The sequence below is a fragment of the Cydia splendana genome, chromosome 15 (genome assembly GCF_910591565.1).
Source record: "Cydia splendana chromosome 15, ilCydSple1.2, whole genome shotgun sequence".
Classification (NCBI taxonomy): domain Eukaryota; kingdom Metazoa; phylum Arthropoda; class Insecta; order Lepidoptera; family Tortricidae; genus Cydia; species Cydia splendana.
This window is the reverse complement of record NC_085974.1, coordinates 6,509,453-6,537,190: the sequence shown is the minus strand read 5'-3', so window position 1 is coordinate 6,537,190 and position 27,738 is coordinate 6,509,453. Positions and strand designations below refer to the sequence as shown.

General features: G+C 37.9%; 2 protein-coding genes across 2 annotated transcripts in view; both read left to right on the top strand.

Moving 5' to 3' along the window:
• Window positions 1–2,376: 2,376 nt before the first annotated feature.
• LOC134797248 (uncharacterized) lies at window positions 2,377–4,091 on the top strand. Its single transcript, XM_063769471.1, has 2 exons — window positions 2,377–2,514; window positions 2,976–4,091. Exons 1-2 carry the CDS (start codon window positions 2,427–2,429, stop codon window positions 3,995–3,997), a joined length of 1,110 nt encoding a protein of 369 aa, XP_063625541.1. The 5' UTR covers window positions 2,377–2,426; the 3' UTR covers window positions 3,998–4,091.
• Window positions 4,092–9,287: 5,196 nt separating this feature from the next.
• Window positions 9,288–27,738, top strand: part of LOC134797543 (neuropeptide CCHamide-2 receptor-like) — a 33,705-nt gene continuing 15,254 nt past the window's right edge. Inside the window, exons 1-4 of the mRNA XM_063769827.1 lie at window positions 9,288–9,490; window positions 13,855–14,074; window positions 16,903–17,066; window positions 23,974–24,167. Of these exons, the coding sequence (XP_063625897.1) occupies window positions 9,288–9,490; window positions 13,855–14,074; window positions 16,903–17,066; window positions 23,974–24,167 (781 nt within the window). The remainder of the gene's footprint in view (window positions 9,491–13,854; window positions 14,075–16,902; window positions 17,067–23,973; window positions 24,168–27,738) is intronic.

The window sequence follows — 27,738 nt, the reverse complement described above, 5'->3', positions numbered from 1 at the left end:
TTTTAAATGGTGCTTTATAAAAAAAACAAAGAAAGAAATAAACAAACATTATAAAACTTAAAAATCTACAGTTAAAAATAATGGCCCAGATCAGGTATTGATTTTGATTTAATTTGAAATTGTTTGACGGGATTTAGGTCTATATCCCGTGTTTGCATATACCGGGTGTTGCCTGTAACACGAGCAAATAATTAAAACATATAGTATACTTCTCAAACTATAAAACTTTTATTCAACAACTTTTAAAAATTATGAAACCTTTAGACTTCCTCTTTTTCATACAAAATAAATATTGCCTTCAATTCAATGTATGCTGACACCAGTGTGTTTGACGTTGCTTGTCACGCTTTAAAAAACATAACAAAATTTTCAATACATTGCGTCTTAGAATAAACTTTAAAATGTAATAAAAATCAAAACATAAGTTATTTTTAAAAGTTGCTGAACAAATGTTGGTCAGTTTCAGGAGTACAGCCTGCTTAAACAGCAGCATTTATTGCTCCTGTTACAGGAAACACCCGGTAGATACATAATAATCGATTACCATTATCAATTAATATTAAATAGCGACCCGCTAAAGTGTCATTTTTTCCGACATCATTAATCACCTAAACACAAACAAACAAATTAATCACCTAAACCTACCTCAAGAGTGCCTCGTGTAAACTGCATCATAATCCAGGTAGTAGTAGTTTTTGAGTTTATCGCGAACATACAGACAGACGCGGCGGGGGACTTATTTTATAAGGTGTAGTGATTAATTATTAAGATTAAGAGAAAAAACCCGTACCCGTAAAAGCATAAAACTTTGCCCTTTAACGTAACTTTGCCCACCGCCTCACAGTTCAGTAAAAGCGAAATAACTTAAAAGTAGTTACAGATATACTCTCTAACCCTTCAAGTGGCGGTAAACCCGTTAATGGTCGGATCGAAAAGCAGTAAACTGGCGGCCCACCACTCACGGGTCGATGCGAAAACCAGTAAACTGTTGGCCACCAGTGAGTGGTTAATGAGGTGTTGCCGTATTTAGAGGTGAAATTGAACGCATTTAAGTATAGTTATTACGCTCTTCCAGAGCCTAAAATTTGGTAGCGAGTTAGACTAGGATAGCATACCGTAAGAAACACAAATACACTTGGTATAAAATTTATTGGTGAGGACCATTCATTCGGGAACGACCGCCTAGTCCAAGTTCAGTCTTGATTTTTAAGAGGTTGTTTTGTAGAATAAGTTGTATTTTAGGTCCCTTTTAATGATATAATCTTAAAAATAAAAGTCTTAATTTGATAATTAAATAGCAATCACTTCCAATCATCAATTTGTTTTATGGTGGTATCCATTTTTAACAAGGAAACTGGGAAACTGTCATTCTCCCGGAGTTTGATTAGGTTTAGCCAAATGTATAAGCATTATAATAATTTAATTGCTATATTCAAATAGCGTATTTAACCCTGATTATAACGATATGTGATTTAATATACTTTCAAACATAGAAAAGCTTAAATCGATGATTTTGTAAAATTCTTTTAATCTGCGCCGACCACCCATCGCGATCGGGGCCCCGCCACGTGACTGCTTTTGCGCAAATCCGCGGCGCCACTTGACTACTTTTCGCGTTTTCGCTGGCGCCACTTGAAGGGCTAAAGAAAGTGAAGATACAGTTACACTTTCTGAAGAAATTGAAGAAAAGTTAAAGGGCAAAGTTTTATACAATTACGGTATAGAAGAACTCGCCCACCGCAACTTGCTTTTCGCTAGTCGTCAGTGAATTCGGACTGAATTAGTATGTGATAACCTACGTAACACGTACTATTGTACGTAATGTGTACTTACATGAAATGAGGGACGCATCTTCGTGAGTAAGAAGCAGGTAGGTACTTTAAACATACCTATTTATGCGTTAGTAAACCTTTTATTCGCAATTTATACCTTTAGTCACGCACGAGGCGTCAAAGAGTCGATCACAATACATTTGCGCAAATGTCTCCCTAAAATTCAAACCAATCGGTAAAGTATAAATGTGGGGGAAATTGCTTTCTTTGGAGTACTTAACATGTTTTCGGGAACATAATGGATATGTTTTCTTGGATAAGGAAAAAGTATTGCTTCGGAAATGATACAGACGTTATAATTGGTTTTCAAAAAAGTGGTGTTTGCTTAAAAACTTTTGATGGGTCTACAACACGTACACATATTTGTATCTATTACAACAAAGTATCAATATCGATACTTACCAGCAAACGTTTGTGTATTTATTGTAAAGAGTCATAAGGAAAATGTGAAATGTGTCATCATACTCATAATACAGTTATCCTCTAACACTCTAACTAGTGAACTACAGTAACCATTTATTAATCGGTGTATTCATTGTTCGCTCGTCTACGAGTTATTATAGTGTCTACTTACTTACTAGTTTGGCTTGAAGGATGCATAAGTTATTTGTGATATTCAGTATTATTAATTTATCATTGCCGTTTTGTGTTTCAATATCATGTCCACCTTGTCCTAAAAATGGTAAGTTTTTAGATTTTTCACACCTCAAAATGTATATTAGAAAAGATTAACTAGTATATCTTCATAATGCGGGTTTTATACAGGGCATCTAAACAACATTCTTATTTTTGTAGTAATGGATTCATTTGGATTACGTCTTTGAATAGGTTGCCTTAATAAATAATAAAGTAAAATGTATGTTCTGGGGATAAAATATATTTTCAAAATTTAAAGAAAATTACTTCAACATTGTAAACTTTTTTTGATTCAAGCGAAAAAAATAAAATGTTGTTAAAAATACATAACATCCATAACTCAAGAACAAAATATTCGTGATAAACACACTAATAAATGCCCTTACCAGGATTTGAATCCGGGACCTCCCGCTTCGCAAGCAGAGTCCCTACCGACTAGGCTAAACGATCGTTATAATGTGTACCTACTTAGGCCTAATAAATTACAAGTCATGGATTTTGTTTCAGAATACAATAGAATACCAGCATATATCCTGTGTATATTAGGATTCATGTCGATACTGCTTATTGTAGTGTTGATATTATTAATATACGTGTTATTGAAGACGAACTTCCTGAAACTCAAGCATACTACACAACCAGCTGAAAATTTTGAAGAAAGTGATGCTAAGTGCCCAATGTGTCAGAAAAAAACAGCAGGAGGAATACATTTGGAAAAAAATAGGGGTGATTTAAAAAATGAAAACGATAGTGTTCAATTTCATACTTTAAAAAGACAAGAGAGTGAAGTTATAATAACAAATGATTTCAACACTCTACGAAGTCCTAAGAAATCAGATGGTTCGGGTAATATTTCTCCAAGAATTATCAAAGGTGTTGCTAAAGATTTACCATATATATTACCGGAACAAATGACGCTAATTTGCAAAGAAGTGTTAAAACGTGCTGCTAAAAACGATTCAATAAACAGTCTTCAAAACATAGATCAATTAGTAAATGAAAGCAAACCTAAGGATGAAATAGTTTTGAAATGTGCATCAACCCCAGCTTTAGATTTGTATGACAGTCCTATAACACCCCACATTGATAGAAAAATTCAATTTGATAAGAATTGTTCTACAGACTCGGGTGCTAGAACATCAACGATTAGTAAAACGGATGAAGGTTTAGAAAGTAGAAGTAATTCAGCAGATGACAAACCAGAACCCACTTTGGAAATATACGACTTTTCTAAAGAACCAAATAACATATACGATACGTTTCCACGGGAGAAAAGTGTAAAAGTAGAAAATCTATCAGGCTATGTAACACCATGTTTTGAAAATGAATTGTCATCAGGACATTTTAAGCCTAAAGAGGAAAAGCATAATTATGCCGAGATAAAAGATATTTCGTCCGAACAAAGTACGATTAAAAATAAGTGTATAGATTACAATGAATATGACAATCCAAAGAATGCAAATGAATTAAACAAAATGTACATGAACGCGAATGACGTAAAATGCAATAAAATACATGAAGTAATATGAAAGTTGCATCTTGTATGCATCCCGGAGGAGTCATACTAATAGATTTTAATAGAGAGAAGTAGTGCGTGAGATAGACGCCAATTACCAAGACGATCGTCAAGGTCGTAACAAAACCAGTTCAAATCCATAACAAATCGTTAAATCTCAACCGGGCTCTAATAAGTAATATAGTCGTTGTGTTGTATCTTCTTGCTGTGTAACTTTTTTCTGATTTATTTGTTTACTGTATGTTATTTTTATGTATTTTTCTTCTTGTCTATTACCTTCCGTGATTCTTCTCACTTGATGGTCTTATCGGAAGATCAGCGCTGGAAGCCATACATAATAAATTGCTTACGAATAAATTCTATTCTATTCTATTCTATATAAGCATTGATATGCATGGACACGTGTTTCATATTGTAGCCAGCTATTTAATTTGTTGGATTAAAAACTCGGTGATAACACATTTGAGCACATTTATTTAGGGCCGAAATGTTTGTCGTAAACCTTGTATATATAATCTGTCGATATTTCGGGTAAGTTATACTTAATCTTTATAAATTAAAGTAAAATAATGTAAGATAACTTTATGCACTTATTTACTGGTGAATTATGTAAATAAATTAAACATATATTGTATCCAAAAGCAATATTAATTAAGTATTTTAATTTTGTAATAATACATCTGAATAAAAATTCAATTCTCGAACTCCTTATTCCAGGATACCCAGTCCGCACCCTAGGGCCAAAAGGATCAAGAAGTATAAGTACTATGGGATGTTTTATATTTTTATTTAATAACTATCTATTTTTTTTTAAATCTATTTTGTACGCCATTGTTTTTATGGCGTCCGCTTAAAATATGTACTTTACCTACCGAGGATCTTACAATTTCATTAAATGTTAGCATCTACCAACCCCCTTATTCATAAAACTTTACGGGCCTGATTTAGTTAAATTATGTTTTATCTCTTTCTTACAAATACATAAGTCAAAATAACAGATAAGGATAAACGATTATTAGCTAATTGGGGTTTGTAGTGCGTTTATGAATAAGGGGGGAAGTATATACCCACATAATAGTGCATACCCACTTTATGACTTAATTCCATTCATAAAGTTTTTATGCATTTTTACAGCAGTGTGTGTGTGTGTGTTATAAATTATATTGGTTATCATTTTGAGTTATGCCTTTAAAATGGTTAGTTGAATTTCATCGTAATCATATTATAGACTGTTAATATCTGGGAGACCGAACTTTGCTCGGAAAACATATGTATTAACTCAAAAAGGCGAGTGTTCCCACATATAAGACCTAGCTAGATCGATTTTTTTGCCCCCGAAAACCCCCATATACCAAATTTCATCGAAATCGTTAGAGCCGTTTCCGAGATCCCCGAAATATATATATAAATAATTATAAATACAAGAATTGCTCGTTTAATGGTATAAGATAAGATGAACATAGATTAGGACATTTATTATGGTGAATGGTCTCCATCATTCACTACATTACGCTGTATTGTTTGTGCAGTTCTAGATATTCCGTTTGATGGTCTAAACGTGAACGAGCGTGCAGAGGATTAACCTAATTGCATAATGTGCTTGCGTAAACTAAACCTATTCGGTTAGAAATCTGGATGATATCTTTAGTAAACTAACGTCTACCATTAGTACCATCACTGGTTAACATTTCAATGAAAAATTTGAATAAGATATTTAATTAATGTCTAGGTACCTTATCGGATTTGTTTTATATTATTATATAGCCTTTTATTTCCACAATTTTTTACATTTTTCATTTCAAATTACTTAAATATTATTCTTTTATTTTTTTGTGGTCCCTGTTTGGGTAAAAGCCTCCTCCAAGCTTTGCCATGTTACTCTATTTTGAGCGGTATCCATCCAAGCCCTTCCCGCTGCCTCCATAATGTCGTCAGCCCATCTTTTTCGTGGTTTTCCTACCTTCCTCTTTCCCGTGGGGCCTTGGCCATCTGGTTGCATGGAGAGTCCATCTCTTGTCTCGGTATCTCGCCAAATGTCCTGCCCATTTCCATTTCTGGGATAGTGCATGTTGAAGAGCATCTGTCAGCTTAGTTTTCTTCCTTATTTCTTTATTTCTTGTTTTCTGGATTCTCCTTAACTTCAAGATGCTCCTTTCCATTGCGTGTTGGCAAGCGAGAATTTTGCTCTTTACCCTTTTGGTGTACACCCATGTTTCTATCGGATTTGTTTAAACTGGTAAATACACTCAGCAATAAACGTAGCAGATCAGACTATATACTCGTAAGTATACGCGTCAAAAGTCTTTTCACCACACCAACTGGTAAAGGCTCTGTTGAATGTTCAAAAACCGATACTATAAGTTGCATTTTATTCACATGTGAGGCAAAGTAATCAAATGCAAATATTGAATTGTTTTCTTATATTTGCTGGTTGAATTAACTTTTAAATTATGATTTTGAATGATAAATATTTAATAACGTTAATTTGGATTTGATTTATTGTAATAAGGTCCACCGATGTACACTTAGGAGTGTTGCTGTATGTATGTGTATGTATGTGTATGTATGTGAATGTATGTGTATGTATGTGTATGTATGTGTATGTATGTGTATGTATGTGTATGTATGGCAGGCGAGCGAGGGCTGCTCGCGACGCATCCGCTCGAGCGGAAACTGAGTGACGCTGTCACTAAGTAAATAATACAGAGCAATCATTTCGGTAATGTATTATGTATAGGTACCTATATGTTATGTGTTTTAATTGGTTATGTATTATCACATAAATTATTAGGCATATAAAACAATGGGGATGTTTCCTCTACTTAAAATAAATTATTTCACACCGTGCACGAAATAAAGCACCAGATAATTACCCATTAGAAAAACATAGATAACAGTTATTTTTAAACACAATTTCTATTTAATAAATCGGATTGACATATAAAAAGTGAAGTGAGTTGACCGTGACGTCACTATACTCGTGTTCATATAAATTTCATATTAGAAAATCGTTTCGACAGTTAAATATAAATAAATAAATAAAAATGTATTTATTTCCACCTCACAAAGGATACATTTAACAATATTAAACTATTGACAGAGTAAAGGACAACTTAGATTTATATCCTTTGTGAGAGACTGGAGTCTGAACTAGGCGTAAACCTGTATTACAGATCTCCAGGCCCTCACCCCGGAAGACGAAGAGTAAGATTTACTCTTAAAACATAAGTTGCAATGTAGTAAAATTACATTAATGAGGTACATATCAAAACAACAAAATATTCAATATTAGAGAAGTAGAAGAAAAATTAAGAAAGAAAAATTAGTTAGTTCTAAAAAAGAAGCTGATTTGACTAGTAGGAAAGTTAGTATACTATTCTATTTCATTGAAAGGTACTTTTGAATTATTCGAGGGTAACAGATATCCTTGACGTATTGTTCGATCCACCCGAAGCCGAGCTGAACTGGCACGTAGGTAATCTATATTTTCTATCAAACAAATTACTTAAACCTAACCCTTTTCCTGACAACGTATCTATTTTTGTTTTAAGCGCAAACGAGGTTAGAACTTATAAGTCAGGTTTTTGCTTTAATTTCGCCAGGAATAGTTTGTAACGTTGTTTACAAACAAAACTGCACTATAAACATAATTTAATAAGTCCTAGTTCCGGCGGAACTCCCAGAAGGTGTAGTGGCGATGAGAAATGTTATTTCAGCCCACCTGGTGCCTATTTTTATCCAACGTGACGGGTTATAGCATCTCTAGGGTCTACTGTCGTTGGTTTACAGCAAGGCTAACCCAGGTGTACCTAATGTTTACTGCGTTGAAACATAAAGGTCTAATGTTATTATTGCGACTATACTTGCGTCAGAAGCAGTTTTAAAAATATTTGATATTTAAAATACAAAAACTACTTACGTAGAAAATTAAAAATCAGAATGTAAAATACTAAATAGGCCCTATAGTAGGGGACCCCAAGAGGGGATTTTTTGTGTTTACTCGAGCGCGACAGATTAAGATATGAGTGATATCTTGCCACCCCGTGTAGTCTACCTTTACCCCTTTTAGCCATCTATGTTGTCAGAATGTGGATTTGGTCATATTAAACCAAATTAACGCTATAATTGTGCTATTACTAAATCTGATAATTATTTGCACGCATTTCCTTAATCTGACGGTTACAATAAATAAATAAATATTATTGGGACATTCTTACACAAATTGACTAAGTCCCACGGTAAGCTCAAGAAAGCTTGTGTTGTGGGTACTCAGACAACGATATATATGTCGCAGTAAGATAGATAAAGCCGTTATATAGTTATAACCCTAGGGATATAATTATGTGACGTAACATAGTTATATGAAAGAAATTCATTAGTATCTTACTAGGTATATAACTATAATACGGCTTTAGTTTAGTGATATAGTTATATTACTGGATTAAGTTTAGTGAAATAATTGTAGGTAGGAGTGCAGCGGTGCGGCGGAGGTATAGTAATATCCCCAGGGATATAGTTATATGCCGTATAGTACGGTATTTGACTAAACTAATGTGGTTAAATGGTTATAAATCTGCAAGGGAATCAAAGAAAACAGTAAGTATATTCGTTTTTATTTTTATTACAAAATCAACTTTGTTGGTTGCAATTAGTTGTAAAACTTTTTAGCAATATTACGTAAAAGTACAGGTCGATTCACGAAAGTTGGCGCGAGATTTCTACTGAGTGACAGCTATTTTCATTAAAATTCTGTCAAATTACTATCTTACTAGGAACATGATTATAATACGTACTATACGGCATATAACTATATCCCTAGTATTCCCTAGGGATATAACTATACCTCTGCCGCACCGCTGCACTCCTACCTACAATTATTTCACTAAACTTAATCCAGTAATATAACTATATCACTAAACTAAAGACGTATTATAGTTATATACCTAGTAAGATAGTAATGAATCGCTTTCATATAACTATGTTACGTCATATAATTATATTCCTAGGGTTATAACTATATAACGGCTTTATCTATCTTACTGCGACATATATATAATATATAAATACTTAAATACATAGAAAACAACCATGACTCAGGAACAAATATCTGTATCATCATACAAATAAATGCCCTTACCAGGATTCGAACCCGGGACCATCGGCTTCATAGACAGGGTCACTACCCACTAGGCCAGACCGGTCGTCAAAACAAACACATTCAGACTTTTCTTGATGGTCTAACTCTACTCTATTTCTGGTTTAACCGAATGATCATTAACAGTTTCTTCTTATTGTTACAGACGATGACTTCCTTAGCCCCAAACGGCACACTGCCGTCCTTAGAAGAGAACTCAACAGACAACGAATACACGCCGTACGGCGACCGTTTGGAGACTTACCTGGTGCCCGTGATATTCGCCATCATCTTCGTGGTTGGGGTGCTGGGGAATGGAACACTCGTCATTGTATACGTCAGGCATAGGGGCATGAGGAATGCACCGAATACGTAAGTTTAATTTTTGTAGACGACCATTGGTCTATAGAGTCATCGCGGTCGATGTAGGCTGTAGACTACCTCCTCAAAATACCTTCTTTAGTCGCTGCAACTATCATCTGCAAAGAAGATGTGGCCAGTGATGATACATTTTTGTAGTACATAATTTAAGTGGGGGTTAGGTAGGTGAAAAACTGTGAAATTGTTTCAAATTGTGATAACCATAAAATTTCAATTAAAATAATTTCATGGCTTTGTTTTGGTAATTAAATAAATTCCATGCAATAGTGAATCAGGACAATAGATAGATAAGTAGTTAATTTTTATCAACAGTACAGTTAGTCTTTTTTTTTAATTACTTAAAAAAATATTTATATACCTAATGGAATTTGATCTCACTAGTTATTCCCACTGTTACAATGGCTTTATATATTTGGACTAGTGCTAAATAGATTCATGGTTTTCAAATCGACTCACTCAAATGTTTTTTTTTTTTTTTTTTTTATTGAAAATTTAACAGAAAAAATACAATATTTAGTACCTTAATCTAATGTTTCGCCAAACTGTGAGACAGTTTGTTGGCGGTGCGCTCTAAACTAATCTTAAGCTAAATAGGTACACTAATTATTAAGTGACAAGTTAAGTTCTCATTAAGAACATATAAATTTACCTATATGTATGTATCCTAAATCTATCTTGCGATAATCTAACATAGTACTAATAGTGACATTTCATAACACGAACATAACAGGAAGAATTCTTATAATATTATAGCGGCACAAACGCTTTGTTAACACAAGAAAGTAGGTAGCTAGGTTAAATTTTCATATTTGTGTAGTAAAATCTGTTTAAATTTCGACTTCAATCTACCTATGTTCAATTTAGGTGTTTCAAGTAAAAGAGGGTACTCGTTATAAATTTTGGGGATCAAGTATTCTTTTGTTCTTCGACCATAATAGTTTTTTGCTGACGGTTGTGTCAATCTTATTCTCTTAGCAGACCTAGTGTCACGCTTACTTATTCTTGGTATTTTGCAATCATCAGTGTAGTAACTATGTAACACATTTAAATATACAACCTTACAATGCACAGGAAGTATCTTACAAGTTGAGAAAAGTGTATCATAATTATGTCTGTGCTTTTTCCTAGTTTTATAACCCACCAAATATTTAATTAATCTTATCTGGAGTAGCTTTATTTTATCTAAATAAGTTTTAAAGGTAATGTGTACGTATAGGTACCTAAGGTTTTAAAGTTACTTAAAAACTTAAAAACCTACTTAGTCGTATCAGTATTTTTTTTAAACAAAACTGTATTGTTTAATATATCATAGAATTTAATTTATCATGTAGGTATTATCTTAAGGTTGCGCGGAATGCAAGTTTAAATGTTATTTTAATCTTTAAATGCACATTCTGGAATACGCTTGCTACTCGTATTTGCAATATCCATAAAGTGCAATATGCTTCGAAGCACCCATTTAAGATGGATAATAAAAATACAGACAACTATTAAAAGCATACAGTTTTCTGAACGAGTTTACGACAAACCGCAAGGGAGTAAAAAGGTTAAATAAAACAAAATAGGTATCCTTTTACCGGCGAAACTCAGTTTGTCTTTTGGCTCATAAAATTAAAACATACAATCCGGCTAAAGCGAGAGCGAGTGTGTTTTATTTTAGTTGAAATTGTCTTGTAATTATGGGGAAAGTTAACTGTGGCATTAAAAACTTAATGTGATTTAATCAGAGATAGGTTAGGTCGGTGGTTGCTCTTGTTAAGCGATTTCGCGACTCTTTACTAACAATGGCTTGCCTTGACTTAAAATAATATATATATACTTACTTATATGTACAAAAGTGACCGTAAACTAGCCATATAATAACACGTTTAATAAAAAACCGGACAAGTACGAGTCGGACTCGCCCACCTATGGTTCCGTACTTTTTAGTATTTGTTGTTATAAATGATTTCTATTCTATTCTATTCTATTATAGCGGCAACAGAAATACATCATCTGTGAAAATTTAAACTGTCTAGCTATCACGATTCATGAGATACAGCCTGGTGATAGACAGACGGACGGACGGACTGACGGACAGACGGACTGTAGAGTCTTAATCCCGTTTTTATTCTTTGTGTACCTACGGTACCCTAAAATAGGTAAAACACAGCTTTTGGACAATATTAAATCCTTCCAACGTTTAATAAATAGACTTTTATTTAGAATAAATACAAACGAATTCTCTTCGAAGCAATAAACTAAAGGAATGTCAAGATATTGTTTCCAGAAACTTGGGATCGAGCCCAACTTGATATCGGCTTATTTACTCCTAGGATGCCGGGTTTCCCTTTGCAACAATCATTGAAATGCTTTGGGCGGATTCAACCCTGCCAGAATAGTATTATTAATTCTGATATAAATAATGTGCCAGCGCCTGACAGTAAAGCGAAAGTTACACAATAATTGTGTAAAAATTAATACAAAAGAAACGTACCATTTATAAAAAATATAAAATTATTTATTAAAGATTAGGTAGGTACGTTTAATAACTCCACGGCCGATTCGCCCACGGCGACTGTTATCAACTCCGTTGCTGTCTCTGGTTAAATAGAATACAGTTATTTTATTTATTAAATATTAAAGTTTGCCCAGCGCTTTTTTTACAAAACAGCAAACACATGTGCCTTACACTACCATACTTTTTGCTTGTTAGTAAGCGCTTAAAGGCTATCTTGATCTAAAGCTGTTTCCGCCGTTGTACGAGTAAGTCTCAGAGTACTTAATTTTGCAGTGTTTAATTATGAACATTGTTTAATTCCATAAGAGTTTGGAATTTGTTTTTAAATGGACGTCGAGACTTAGAAGGATATATTCGTGCAAATTCGTAAAGATTAGCACGGATTTCCTTGCAACAATGCATGGGTGACAAAAAGTGGTGTCACCACATTACCTACGTCAATATGGGCCCACTTAGTTTGAATCCTTTGTCCGTACCTACGTGTTATTGTCAATTGCATTTAAGCTATTGTTTGCTATTGTTATGTAGATTTATATGTATTGCTTGCCTTCCGTTTGTTGATGTAAGTAATTAAAATGATTTAATCAATTGGTAAAGTTTAAAATAATTTATTTGGGATCTATTTATCAATTGCTTGCTGACATCTACTTAAGCTGCAGAAGTTTAATTATGTTTGAAGTATGATAAAATACGAGTAGAAGGTGACCACAGCAATTCTGTAACCACAACAATGAATGATACCTGGTTCTGTGATCAATCAAAAAAGGTCATTATCGGGCTTTTGCAACAGGTAAGGTGCAGGGGGACAATTTCGACTGCGGGATAATTTAAACTAATTGAAATATCTTCCATGTTTTACATTAATAACTAGTCACAGATTCAGATTCAGATTCTTTATTTATAAACACAAAGTAAAGTTTACACGTCAATACAGCACACAGTAACAGATTGTAACATGTCGAGGGAAATTCAGCCCAACCGTTGTAAATATACCTATTTAAATATGACAAAAGGCTTCATTGAATCTCTCGATGAATAGATGAATAGACTGCGCCAATCAGCCATCAATATTGGTAATTTAAAACTGTATCATGCTTCGGTTTATCTGTAACATTTATTTGCAGCAGGATGTATTTATTAGAACATATTACCTATATGAAACTGAAATTTACAAAGCCGTCATACTTACGACAATCACGACTTAATGAATCGCATGTTTATCTCAACATTTCAAACGCTACGTTACAAATACGTTTTGTTCTTGGTGGAGAGAAATTGTATTTTCACATCACCTATTCGGAAAGGGGCTTTTTCTTCCCTGCTAGGAGGAATCAAAGTGGCACTTTTCTTCCCTGCTAGGAGGGATCAAAGTGGTACTTTTCTGTTATAGGACACTTTTTTTTTTTCATTTTTACATACAATTTTTTTTAGCTTAAATAGTGTTTTGATACATGATAATTTCCTCCTTTTCCTCATAGTTGATGTAAAAAGCAGTATGTGTGACACGGTATCAAAATTATTTCGTTTTGGGCGTTAGCACTTGAATCCCTCATTACGTTCAGGATTCCACAATAGAATCCCGAACGTAGTGAGTCGCTTCATTCAGGATTCAATGTACGCCCTTGACGGAAATATATCATTTTGATCCCTTGTAACACAAACTACTATTTCTAGCTAACATTTATACCACTGTCGGCCTACAAACAACACTCACGACATTCAATAGTTTGAAAATCAATGTTTTTTACGCTGCTGCCGCACATTTGCTGATTGCAAAACATTGCAGTTGTAAAGTGTGGAAAATAAATACGTTATAAGTAAGTGTTTTTTTTTTGACACCGAATTTTGTCCACAGATACATATTTTCCCTGGCGCTAGCAGACTTGCTAGTGATCCTCATCTGCGTGCCGTTCGTGTCCATCATCTACACACTGGAGTCGTGGCCATGGGGTGCGCTCATCTGCCGAATTTCTGAGGCAGCCAAAGATGTCAGCATCGGAGTGTCGGTGTTCACTCTGACAGCGCTCTCGGCAGAGCGGTACTGCGCTATCGTCAACCCTTTTAGGAAATTACAGGTCCGTTGAACCATATGATTGTAACCTATTAATTCCGAACGGCATATACCTATAGGTTTATTTTGCAAGTTTATATTCCCTGATTTACCCGAGACTTATTTACATTATCTATTAAATATATACTTACCCTTACCCTCGAGTTTACGCAGACGCTAATGTAATGACTATGGCTGCGGTAAACCACGTTAAGGCACTGACAGGATACGTAATACTTGAACTTTCGGTCGTTTTCTGTATTAGAAACTATTTGAAAATAGGCTAAATGGTGTTTTGTTGACGTGTGGGTTTCAAGAATAAAACTGCTTTAACCGAGGAGCTTATATATATTTAATTTTATTATGGGACCTATTATATAGGTCTTACTTTAGTGTCATGTAAATTGCACGTGTTGTATCTAAAATAAAAGGAGTAAAATGGATATTTGCTCTCACAACCAGGCCGAGAAACGTGATCGCATAGTTTCAAGGCAAACGAGGAAAAGGCTATTTTTAGAAGAGGTAAACGTGTTAAATATTGTTATGTAATGATAATACAAGTAATAAATTAAAGAATTTACTTTGTATCATTACATTCTGAATAATATTATATGAGTAGGCACCAAGTAGGTATATTCGGCGTAAGTATAATATATAATCGTGTTTGAGTAAGTAATACATTCAACAACAACATGTTTGATATAAAAGCATAAAACCTACCTATACACTCACAAACTCAAATCGTTATGTTTGCAACAAGTAGGTACCTAAGCCTATTTAAAGATACTTTTATATGTCTACAAGATAAAGTAAACTTTGCTCGTGCAAAGCTTCTGAAAGCTTCTCAAAAGCTTATGTGCAGAATAAATGAAGTTGATTCAGTATCTTGAAAGTTGGGTTTCAGCGAACCTACTTGATACAGTTGATACCATATTAATTGACTAGAGACGCACGTGCCTAGTCAATATGTAGGTAGTACGAGTATGATAAATAATTCCTGTTCATTTTTTTTATATTCCATTAGGGAAAGACCTACTAGAGTCGGACCAGGCTAATTCTGCACAGACCACAAGATCTAGAGTAACGGTGATGTTTAAAATAATTGAAGTTTGCAAAAGGAAATCATCACGTATTAGTCCATGAACATTTCATGAGTGCGAATGAGGCAGATTACAAATTACCCTTTTCTTACTTTCTGACTTCAAAGTCAGGTTCGAGTTAACTTAGACGGATTCTTCGGATACAGTTTCAGATAAAATTAAAGGTAATTACACACACTCCAGCATTCGGCCGTATAATGCTTTACATCTGTAGTTACCATCCGAACCATTCCCGAGCGATGAGAGGAAAATGGACCCATCGATCAAAATAGCATCGGAAACAAAAAAATACGTATATTTTGACATGCACGATCCTGGCTTAGTACGGAGTCAACATAAAAACGGTAAAATACTTATCCCAAGACTATAAAAATGGAGGCATAATATAACCTTCATAAGGCTACCCATAATGGTCCAGAGCACTTAATGACGCGCTCAAAGGTTGCTCGGTCTGATACTCATCTCAAGTGTCACCGTCGTGAAAACTATTCATACGGAAAATAGCGATATTGCATGGCTTTATATCTAACCCAAGAGACTCTAGGCCATCAAAAGCAAAGCGAACTGGAACTGAGTACCTACTTATTCTGATTCTAACGATATTTTCTGCTACAGGCTAACTATTGGTACTTTACTTACCTTTTACGGAATTTTATTAATTGGGTACTTTCCTACTAGTCAAATCAGCTTCTTTTTTAGAACTGTCAAAACGATTTTCCAATATGGAGTTATATGCCTAGTAAACTTGTTCAATTACTCATTCTTTCCTCTAGATTTAGCTATTTCGATTTTTAGATTTTAAATATTTTTAGTCTCCTGGCCGTAGTGGCAGGGAGACGGGATGGTGCATTAGTGAGGCACTGGACCTCCCAACATCTTAGTTTAGGTACTAACATAGTAATTTAAGTCTATTTGTAAGTTTGTTACTAACAACTATGGATTGAATCGTCGGAAATAAATGTTTTTTTTTTTTATTATTTAGATTTATGAGTTTTGACCTTTTAATTGATATAAAATATATAAATAGGCTGTAATTGAAAGTAAAACGTAGTTATTTTCTAGATATAGAACTAACCGAACAAAAACAAGCAAGCTCGGCCTAATTTCAACATCCCATACAAACGGAGTTTCGTTGTCATTTTAAAACTACTTACGTGTTGGATTGTAATGAAAGTTCGCACATACAAGGACATGATGAGATATATCTAGTTCTGTAATTAGTTTATATACCTCCAGTTTATAAAACAAACGAAATAGAGCAAAAACAAGTTTTTTAACTATGGTATCTGAAGCTACATAAGCTATTTACAGATCTAGATATACAAGTAAGTACAAAATTACTGAGCAAAGCTAGTCGTTTTAAAATGAGAGCGTAACTACGTTTGTATGGAGAACCGAGCTTACTGGGGACTCTTAATTTAATATTGATATGACTCGTGTGATAAATTTGACTTGAATTCTCACTTTCTTTGGACATCTTACACGTCGAGATGATACATCTGTGGGACGACTAGTAGTGCAAGGGAAAGTCGAAGGCACAGGGCGCGGTAGGTCACCAATGCGTTGGTCGGACCTAGTCAAAAATGCATTCAATGAACCACTCCATGAATGTACAAGAAGGACAATATGGGAAGAATGGCGACGGATTGTGAAGCTTGCCACCGGCCCTGGTATGAAGACCACTACCACTCTGACAAGAGTGTGACGACAAAGAAGAAGATAAATTTGGATTAGCTCTATCTTATTGTTGCAGCTTCGGAAGCTGCCTCTGGTCTGCGCAACCTTCATATGGGCAGCAGCGCTCATATTCGCCACGCCCGCCGCGGTGTTCTCCAACACGGTCACGGTGCCGATCCACAACAACATGTCCATCGTGTACTGCACACCCTATCCTCCTGGGTGGATGAACTATCACAAGTAAGAACATTTACAGCTTTATTGTCATGGCAACTAATTTTAGTATTTATGTCAAACGATCCTGGATTTTAATCACAAATGCTACATTACTTTTATAACATTATAACGCAACAAATGTTTGCTTTTTACGATGCCAATCGATTAAATTTTATGTGAGGATCATATACCTATACTATATGTATATAATGAGCAAATTCAAAAATTCATTTCAACTCATAGAAATATTTCTAAGGAACTTTGAAAAATTTCTATTTAGGTAATGACGGCAGCAGTAACTACTGAAAGGAAAAGAGTCGGTCAATACAAGCAACATTTCTAACGTCAACAACAGCAAAGTTAATCATCCTGGGTGAATGAGCAACACAACCTTTAGAACTTGACTAACTATTTAATACCTTTAAACGAGCAATTCTTGTTTATTTCTATATTTATACATTTCGGGGATCTCGAAAATGGCTCTAACAATTTCGATGTGCTATATGGGAATTTTCGGGGGCGATAAATCGATCTAGCTAGGTCTTATCTCTGGGAAAACGCGCATTTATGTTTTCCGAGCAAAGCTCGGTCTCCCAGATGTCTGTGTCTCATGGAAGTTTTGTTATTAAAACATGATAATTATTCTTATGTTGTCAATATATCTTATTGTATGATTTAAAATAAAAGTCTATATAGAACCATAGATGTAAGTAAATTGAGGTAGATATGGTACCAGGCGCACGATCGTGAGCCATTAAATATAGGTTCCGGAACCTATATTTAGTTAGTCGTATGGGTGACGCCAACCTGTCAAGTTGTCAAAATCGTTGGATCAAGTTTTAGTTTTGTCAACTATGAACGTCACACGTCTACATAAATAAAAGGTCATTGTATAGAACCAACTCCATTAATCAAACATGAAATGAGAATCAAAGTCTGTCATTTTTAATGCTCCATCCCTATTGCAACTTTATTACACTTGGTTAGGAATGATTTCAGATTAGCCGGGTATTAAATTCGTGACAATGAATGGATGCTGGACAAATTGCGAGTTTATTACAGTTCAGTGAAACTTCATTTTAAATCGACATTATTTCATCCAATTTTGTAACCAAATTTGAAACTGGCGTTATGGATCAAATGCATAATTTTGAATGCACAAGTGCTCATGTGGTTTAGAGTTTGCAAATTTTGTTTAGATGCGCTGTTGAAATTACCTTCATAAAAGTTAGATAACATTTTGTCATAGTGCATTCTACCATACCTCTATTTGTTTGATATTGTTTGCAACAAATAATAGTACGGATAATAAGGGTTGAGTATTTTTTTTATTAGTTTTATTGTAAGTACTAAAATTAATAAAAAAACAACGGGTTGCACTCCGGGAGTTCCAACAGAAGTGTGAAAACTCAATGACTAGTCCAAAATGTCTGCAGCACTATGTATGACCCATCCTCCTTTCTATTGAAAAACTTTAGTTCCGAAATTGCTGGCCAGTGAGCTCAAATTTGTAGCGTTAATTGTTTAAAATTCGAATAGAAATTGTAAAGTTACCTTGCAGACCTCGCATCTAAATATATTTGGTCATGATATTTTGAGATTTATTCACCAGTAGTTCACTATTATTAGCGATTTCATCAAGATGTAGTTTTATTGAATTATATTTGAGTGATTATAAAGTTAGAATGTAACTGTGAGATCCTCGTATTTCAGCCCGTACAAGATTAGAACATTGAGCTTTATTGCTTAATATAAATAGTTTTAAATAATTGACCTGATTATGATACATTATGATTAAAGTTCTTTGGTGAATAACATTGTCCGTCACACATGACGTCAGCGCGTTACGCGTTACGCTGTATCGAGTTTATCATTTTTTCCCCACCTCAAAAAGTGCTCAGCGCAGCTAAAGAAGTTTTCACTTAAAAAAAAATTACTCTGCGTTTCATGCGTTTCATGTAATTCTTTTAGGGTTGACGCACACCGTGTGTGGTAACCATATAGTAGGATCAAAAAATAGATTAATAAAGTTACACAAGTTCAATCTCTCTATCCAATCAGTGGGTATGTTATTATCCTCTTCTTTTGTTTTTGTGGTACGAATATTTCTATTTTTTCTTGGAACGCAATCAATTTTAGAAAGATCAGTACTGACTCATTTGTTGGCAACTTGGCAAACAAATTTTGAATATCACTTAAAAGGAGCGTACCAGAAATCCGATTGCCCGCTAAATATTTTCCGTGCAATATTTATCCCGGTAAGGCCTCGACTTACACATTGAGCATGAGAGTATGAAATTTAATACCACCAGAAGCTTGCCGTCTCCTACCTATGAAATTTTATAGCATCAGAAGCTTTTCGTCTCCTACATATCCTAACAGTGAATATTAAAGACGTTATTTATGCTTCTTTATAGTTCAATTTAACACATATTTTTTTACTTCTCCCCTTAAAGATTGTTAGACGAAACAGGAGCTGAGTTTTAAATATTTTAGGTAAATATACCCGTCTCGCTAACGGAAGCGGCACCTAAAAGTAGTGCGATAAGGACAAGGCGAAAAATCCTGCGTAAAAATCTCAAAAATCGAGGTTTCGTACTCCTCTGTTTCCTCCTCCAAAACTTAACCAATCGTAACCAAATTTGGAAATCTAAATGATTATGAAATTATCTGTGTCGGACCGTTTTGCTTTTTTGGCTAATTGATATCAGTTTTGAATGCCTCTCATTGCGGCATAGTCAATTAGGCCATTTTGGCCATTTTTGAAGGGCTCTAGCGCCTTAAAAAACAAAAATATCAAAAAAAGCAAAACGGTCCGACACAGATATTGACAATATTAATCTGTGTTGAAAAAATCATTGCTCTAGCTTCAAAAACCACGGAGGAAAACGAGGAGTACGTTTGTATGGAGAAATGACCACTCCCGTTGGCTCTTAATACACGAACCAGGGTATACTGTAGATTGATTTTTTCCGAAACTTAATGTTCATAAATTTAAAAGCGCTAATAAACATGAACCTCGATAAAATAGTTGCATACCTACCGTTTCAGTTACATATATTTTTAAGGCGCTACATAATACATAACTATATATACATATCCCATAGGTACAGTCACCTGCAATAATATATTACTCTTCGAAGGCCGCAAAAATATCTGACACGATCTCATTTGTAGAGCCATAAGAACGTGCCATCTCACCATAACCTATGTTATTAGTTATTAATAACAAACGGTGGTCAAAAGGTACAAAATACATGACGACGTTCGCTGCAACAAAGAAAGAAATATATATTGTCAATCCTTATTTTTTACCTATCTTTTTCTATCACTTTGAAAGGTTCAGTGATAAATAAATGTGCTCTCCTGGCTTAATGCGCAAATATGATGGAATTCAAGCAATCTGTCATTGATCCCTCGGCTTTTTGTGTCATATTTTATTTTTAGGGTTCCGCACCCAAAGGATAAAAACGGGACCCTATTACTAAGACTCCGCTGTCCGTCCGTCCGTCCGTCTGTCAACAGGCTGTATCTCATGAACCGTGATAGCTAGGCAGTTGAAATTTTCACAGATGATGTATTTCTGTTGCCGCTATAACAACAAATACCAAAAACAGAATAAAATAAAGATTTAATTGGGGCTCCCATACAACAAACGTGATTTTTGACCGAAGTTAAGCAACGTCGGGCGGGGTCAGTACTTGGATGGACTTTTTTTTTTGCCGTTTTTTGCATTATGGTACGGAACCCTTCGTGCGCGAGTCCGACTCGCACTTGCCCGGTTTTTTATATTGACGTTCTCTTTTCGTGATATACTTTCGTCAGGCTTACCTATAAATCAAATCACGGAACCGAATAAGTCACTCGTGCAAAATTCTTTAAATACATTACGTACATGAATAGACTGCTCAAAAACTTCAGTCCTAGGTGGATAAGTAAAAGGCTCAATTTAACTTTTATATCCTGTAATTCCTGGCCCAATCATTACCGCAAATAAAAAGGACGGAAAATTTTGAAAAATGTAAGCGTGAAGGTTAGTGGCCCATAGAATGAATTTCGCGCCTTTCATAAAAATGGAAATGGTTAATCAGACCAGGGATTGGATACCGGTATTTCTTGTAGGGTAATTCGCCAGTAAATGGCCACTTTTAGTAACTGGCCGCCCTAAACTAAAAATGAATTCTATTCACCTATAAACATAATTCATTTTAGTATAAGGTTTCAATAACTGGCCAGCTTTTAATAACTGGCCGCCTTATACTAAAATGAATTCTAATTAAAGGTGAATACAATTCATTTTTGGGGTGGCCAGTTACTAAATGTGATCAGTTAGTGGCGAATTACCCTATGTAGTTTAAAATCATTTGAAATATACGGTATAATACGGTTATTTCGATGTTTTTGCAAAAAACCGGTTCCGACCCCTAATCCTGAATCAGACCTTTCGCCCTGTGGGACACATTACTTATTTGACAGCTGTCAAATAGTAGGTATGAAGATTTTTCACATGTACCGTAAAGTTTTCTACTCACGTATAATATATTCAATATATTCCAAATCTGATGATTCCTGAAACAAAATTCACTTTTTTTATTAATTTTCTGAGAATTTTATGTTATTTTAACCAGGGTCACGAGCGCTTTCTATCACCACAGAAAAAAAAGTGTGTCAAAAATGTATACATATAGGTACAGTCGCCATCAGATATATCGGAGCGGCCAAGGTGTTCACAATATCTGAACACGCGCTCTAACGCCCTAACAATAGAGGCGTGTTCCGATATTTGTGAGCACCTTGGCCGCTCCGATATATCTGATGGCGACTGTACATATTATTATTTCAACCTTTTTCTTATGTTACCGCCATAGAAAGTTTACAGACCTATGGAAAAAACTTTTCATAATTTTCCTTTCTTTTGCCTTTTAGGATTGAAAGAGAATGATCCTGATTAGGAAAAACACGAAATTTACAGAAAATGAAAAAAATTACATAAAAATAGTCATCTATGCATATTCCAACACTATGCGTGGTCGTCGCTTTTATCCCACGCACTTCGCACATAGCCAATATAAGTGCACCCACTTAACGTGGAAACACTGCAGTGGCATTATAGGTACACGAGCGTGAATGTATCTAGCTAATCCTCCACTTGTCCGTATCCGAGAGCCTGAGATTGATTCACCGCCATTGTACTAGGATCAGTCAATTTCACGCTGTTAACCCGCGAATGCCGTGAGGATCAGCGTTATAGTGGCCTACAGGCTTGATTAAATTGCAGTTTTGATGCTTAGAAAGAGATTAAATCCTAGATTTTAATATCACAATTCATTTCATTTCATTTATTCACAAGCAATATTTACATCGCATTGGAAATTATACATAATAAAAATTGGCTAACACAAAAGAAATACACAATAACATACAAGGAATAGGTACACGTTAATTTGCCCAACTATAACAAAAATAATTTAATTAATTTACTAATTAAAAAAATGACGCGGATCTGCGTCAGCTTCAAGCCGATAATTGGCAGGAAACGGCGCAGAATCGGGAAAAGTGGCATGCTCTCGTTTCGGAGGCCAAGATCCTCTTTGGATCGCTGAGCCATATTAGTTAGTTTAATTAAAAAAATACAATAAAATATAAACAAGGATTACACGTTAATTTGCCAACTATAACAAAAATAATTTACTAATTAAAAAAACAATTACAATAAAATAAAAAATGTCACATTAAGTTAAGATAGGCTATTAAACTAATAAAAAATGGGATATCTATGGCAATCAACTTTTATAGGGTTCCGTACTTCACAAGGACAAAACTGGACCCTTAAAGGATCACTCGTGTGTCTGTCTGTTTGTCCGTCTGTCGCAGACAATTTGCTCAGAAACTACTGAACTGATTGAGCTGAAAAGTACCTAAACATATGTAGGTTGGCGATCCAACGACAGGTGAGTAAATAAATACGAGAATAATTTAAATAAATGAATTCTAAAGGGCCTGAAGAACTCCCTTTTGTTAGGAAAAGGCGGTTATATAAAGAGGGTAATTTGACTTGTCACAATGACTGGTCAGAATAACTGGACTAAGTAATTGGGTCGCATGTTAATTAGGTTCACGTCTCTTCTGTGGTAATTTTCTGATTATACCCTTGTCCGCATTAGTCACTTTCCATTAAACTCGAGTGATAAATCCTCACTTTATCAACTTATATGCACACAAAGCTGTTAACTATTATCTCGAGGTGTGACAACTTTTTTTTAAACATATGTATAGACAAATTATTATTAATCAATTACGAGAAATGAGTAATTATATCGTAAGACGTTTATAATTTTAGTTTATATAAACGGTTAACTACCAAGACGTCTAAGGATTTAATATGAAAGCAAGCAGCTTATAGAAATGCAAAACTTTTGGTAAGTACGACTCTTTTATTACCCGGCTACGGCAACGCAAAAGGAGGGTTATGATTTTAAAGGATTTTAACTCGTTTGAGGTTCAGCATTAAGCACGAGTGGCAAACTAATTCTCTAGAATTCTCTAGGACTCTTTATCCGCTAGGACTCTATCGTGTGATAAAGTTTAGCATAAGAGCATAGGTTGACGTAAAGTGTAGTCAAAGGCGTACTTTTAGTAGGTATGACTTAAATACTTGGTAAATACCTACTTTGACCTTTATGAGTGTTAAAATTAAGCGTTTTTACAGTCCGCAACAAAAGTAGTGGATCAGACTACGCGTATAAAGTATTAACCATTTTCTAATTACCAAAAATGGGTTTGGTCTTTATTGTCTCTTTGTGTAAAACAATCAGACGGAAATAGACACTTTAGAGCGTGTTCTAAAGTGTCTATTTCTAGGTCTATTTAATTGTAAAAGTATTCCAGGGCGACAGATATTCTAATTTTACAGTTTTACACTTTCTTACAGATGGATGACACTAGCAAAAGCCATCATCTACTACGGTCTCCCCCTGCTGGTGATTTCCTTCTTCTACTCCCTAATGGCGCAGCGGTTGCTGGCCAGCACGCGAGAGATGCCGGGAGCTCTGCACGGCGGGCAGGGGGAAGCCCAGGCGAAGGCTAGGAAATCGGTTGCTTGTATGGTCCTCATTTTTGTTATAGGTAAGTTTACAGAGTTCATTGGGATTTGAACTTCTAAATAAATAACGTAATAGGCACAACTACGGTCTCCCCCTGCTGGTGATTTCCTTCTTCTACTCCCTAATGGCGCAGCGGTTGCTGGCTAGCACGCGAGAGATGCCGGGAGCTCTGCACGGCGGGCAGGGGGAAGCCCAGGCGAAGGCTAGGAAATCGGTTGCTTGTATGGTCCCCATTTTTGTTATAGGTAAGTTTACAGAATGCATTGGGATTTGAACTTCTAAATAAATATCGTAATAGGCACAACTACGGTCTCCCCCTGCTGGTGATTTCCTTCTTCTACTCCCTAATGGCGCAGCGGTTGTTAGCCAGCACGCGAGAGATGCCCGGAGCTCTACACGGCGGGCGTAGACCTCCTCGTGGTGCACCCTGGGAGGGGAAGGATAGCCGCTCAATTGCGCGTTCGCTGTTCTCCCCCTGCCAACTACCAGTCACAGTGTGGGCATGGCAGTCGAGTCTTCTCCTGCGTTGGCTTTAGTGCCGTGTTTGTTGTGGTTGGCTGCTCCCGATATGCCTCAGCTCAGCTATTCTGAGGTGTCTGGCGATGCAGCCGTCTTGGAGGTGGTGCATTTGCACGGCGCGGCGGGTCTGGCGGTCACGGTAATGTGGCCGCTGTGGGTTTCGACCACCCGTCGGGCAACCCGTGACCCGCACTGAGCGGGCTGGGGGCGCTTCTCACTGAGAGTAGCGCTGCGTGGAGACAACCACTATAATAAATCCCCAATCCCAAGGTGAGCGGACCGTGCCGATGGGATGCGTGGCTGGAGGGAGTCCAGTGCCTAGCGTGCGGGGGAGCTCACCCCCGAAAAAAAGAGACGACGATGTGGAGTCATCGCATTAGGAAACATGAAGGTCGATTGCGAAAATAATCCCCTGGCGGGTCTCCGAAGGGAGGAAGCCCGTCCGCTCACTTCGGTGGGCGGCTGCCCTCCGTATGCAGGGGTGGGCAACAATCGCCTCGTAGGCCGGCAGGGTGCCGGTCTTCGTGAACACAACCTTGGCTCAATGAAAACGGACTCTGATGCGATATGGAATCAGGACTGTGTCGAATGGAAGGTGAAGGACTGCAACCCGATGTCGCACTCCAACACCAATGACCTTTGCGTGAACGCGGCAGAGTGCTCAAATGATAATTTGGGCACTTTGAGACTGAGGGGTGGTGGTTCGCCGCCGCGAAATTCTGGGGAACGGTTCACTCGTGGATCGGCTCTTAAGAAATCTAAAGAGGCAACAACGGGGTCGACGGCGCCTCCATCAGACGCCGAGGTGTCAGAAACCTCAACAAATACAAGGACCCGGAGTCGACCTAGAAGCAGGAAAAATAGGGAGATAAAAGATATAAAGGACAATAAAGGGGAAGGGACTGGTATAGGACAAAAAAATATGGATGATAGTGGGGGGAAATCTCGCTCAAGTGAGGAAAACGATAAGAAAAATTGCGGTGATGGGTCAGAAAAGGAGCGGGAAAAGAGATACATGGAGGAAAGAGGGAAGGATTCACGCTCACCCTCCCCAAGAGTATCCTCAGGGACCAGACAACAGGTGGTGGCCAAAAGGGTCCACCCTGATAAAGGGGAACCGAAACCCTATAAGGAGCCGCAAAAAATTAACACGGCTCGGAGGAGGAGGAAGGATGGCGGTGTAGGGTCCGGCGCGCCTCGCCTTAAATTAAAGATTCCGGCCCGATGCAAAAAGGCCGCTAAGACCTACGCGGGGTTGTCGGCCACCTGCGACAAGCTACGGAACAGCGTGGGCTGGGACCCCGAGGAGGAAGACGAGGAGCCAATGGACGGTGAAGGTGATCAGGCGTCCTCGTCGGGGGATAAGGACCCCATTGAGGCGGCACGCCGGGCTGCCCAGACGGTATTGGAGCAGACGGCGAAGTCCGCCGATATCAGTGGGTCCGTGAGGGGCGCCATCAACGACGCTTGCAGCGCTATTAAGGCCGCCATGGAGCAGCTACAGGCACGGCATGAGAGCGAGGAGATCCGCTCCCTCAGAGCGGATAATAAAAGGATGCGGGAAGAACTCGCTCTCATGCGATCGGAGACAAAAGCGCTCCGAAAAGCTTTCTCCGAAAGAGGAATGGCGGCCCCTCAGGTAGCCCCTGCGATAGACCCTAATGGGTCAGTGGACCGCCTAAGGGTCGAGATGGAGACGCTTCTTGACTCCTTTAGGGAGAAGCTAGAGAGGGAGAACACCAGGCTGCAGGAGGGACAGAGGCGCCTCCCCCCGGAGGAAATCCTCCGCCCGTCGCTAGCGGCAGACAGAAGAAGGGCAGAGGTCCCGCAGCCTGCCGCCCGGGAGCAACCCAGCCCACAACTGAGGGCGAGCAGGCAGTTGGGAGGCAGTGGCAGACAAGCTGCTGCGACGGGGGCGACACTCATGCCCCCTGCGAGACCTGCGCCTACTCCGCAGACCAAGAAGACGGCGGCTGGGCCCAAGCCGGTGCCCGCAGCCACCACACAGACACCCCCCACGCAAGGGGAATGGACGCAAGTGGTGAAACGGGGAAGAAAAAAGAAAAAGAAGGCCACCCCTCCTGCCGCTTCGGCGACACAAACGGCTAAGCCGCCGTCGACCCCGGCACCCAAAAGACTGGCGGTGCCGAAAACCGCGGCGGTAGTAGTGGCTCTTAAGCCTGAGGCAAAGGAGTCGTACGCCTCCGTAATGATGAGAGCCACTCAAGCCTTTCGGCTCGAGGAGATTGGCCTCGAGCATATTAATGTGCGGAAGACGGCGAACGGGGCCCGCATTTTGGAGGTGGCGGGAGCAGACAATGGCCGCACCGCCGACGCTCTGAAGGTGCGCCTGGAGGCAGCCATAGGAGACGTGGCTCGGGTCTACAGACCCGTCAAGATGGCGCGTCTCCGAGTCTCCGGGCTCGACGAAACTGCCACCCCGGAAGCAGTAGCGAAGGCGATTGCGGCCAAAGGGGGTTGCTCGCATGCGAATATCCGAGTCGGGGACATCCGCATCGGCTACAGCGGCGCTGGCTCGGCCCTTGTACAGTGCCCTATAGAAGCGGCGAGCGCCGCTGCGTCGGCGGGTAGGGCGACAATAGGGTGGTCGTCTGCCCGAATCGAAGCACTCGAACCTGAGGTGCTCAGGTGCTTTAAGTGCCTGGGCATCGGACACACTAGGGGCACTTGCCCCTCCTCGGTAGAGCGAGGCGATCTGTGCTTCCACTGCAGCAAGCCGGGGCACCTAGGGGCGGCATGCCAAGCAGAGGCCTTTTGTGCAGTCTGCCACCAGGCGAAATTGCCAGCAGGGCACAGGATGGGCGGTTTCTCCTGCAACCCCCCTAAGGTAAGGGGTATGGAAGCCCGCAGTGAGAATCGGGCTCCGGGAATGGCCAGACCGGCCGTTGACCCAAGACCCCCCCGGACGGAACAGGTTATTGAGGGACAACCCATGGACCATTAATGCCAGCACACCCGCAACAAGGTCCATGGGAAGTGTTACAGTGCAACATCAACCACTCCGTTCCCGCCCAGGACCTGCTCATGCAGAACCTGGCGGAGTGGGGTGTCGC

What these genes read in the sequence shown, in the direction of transcription:
- LOC134797248 (XM_063769471.1), top strand. Translation starts at nt 2,427, where the DNA reads ATGCATAAGTTATTTGTGATATTCAGTATTATTAATTTATCATTGCCG. An exon ending in TCCACCTTGTCCTAAAAATG is followed by an intron (nt 2,515 to 2,975) that starts GTAAGTTTTTAG and finishes ATTTTGTTTCAG; the next exon opens with AATACAATAGAATACCAGCA.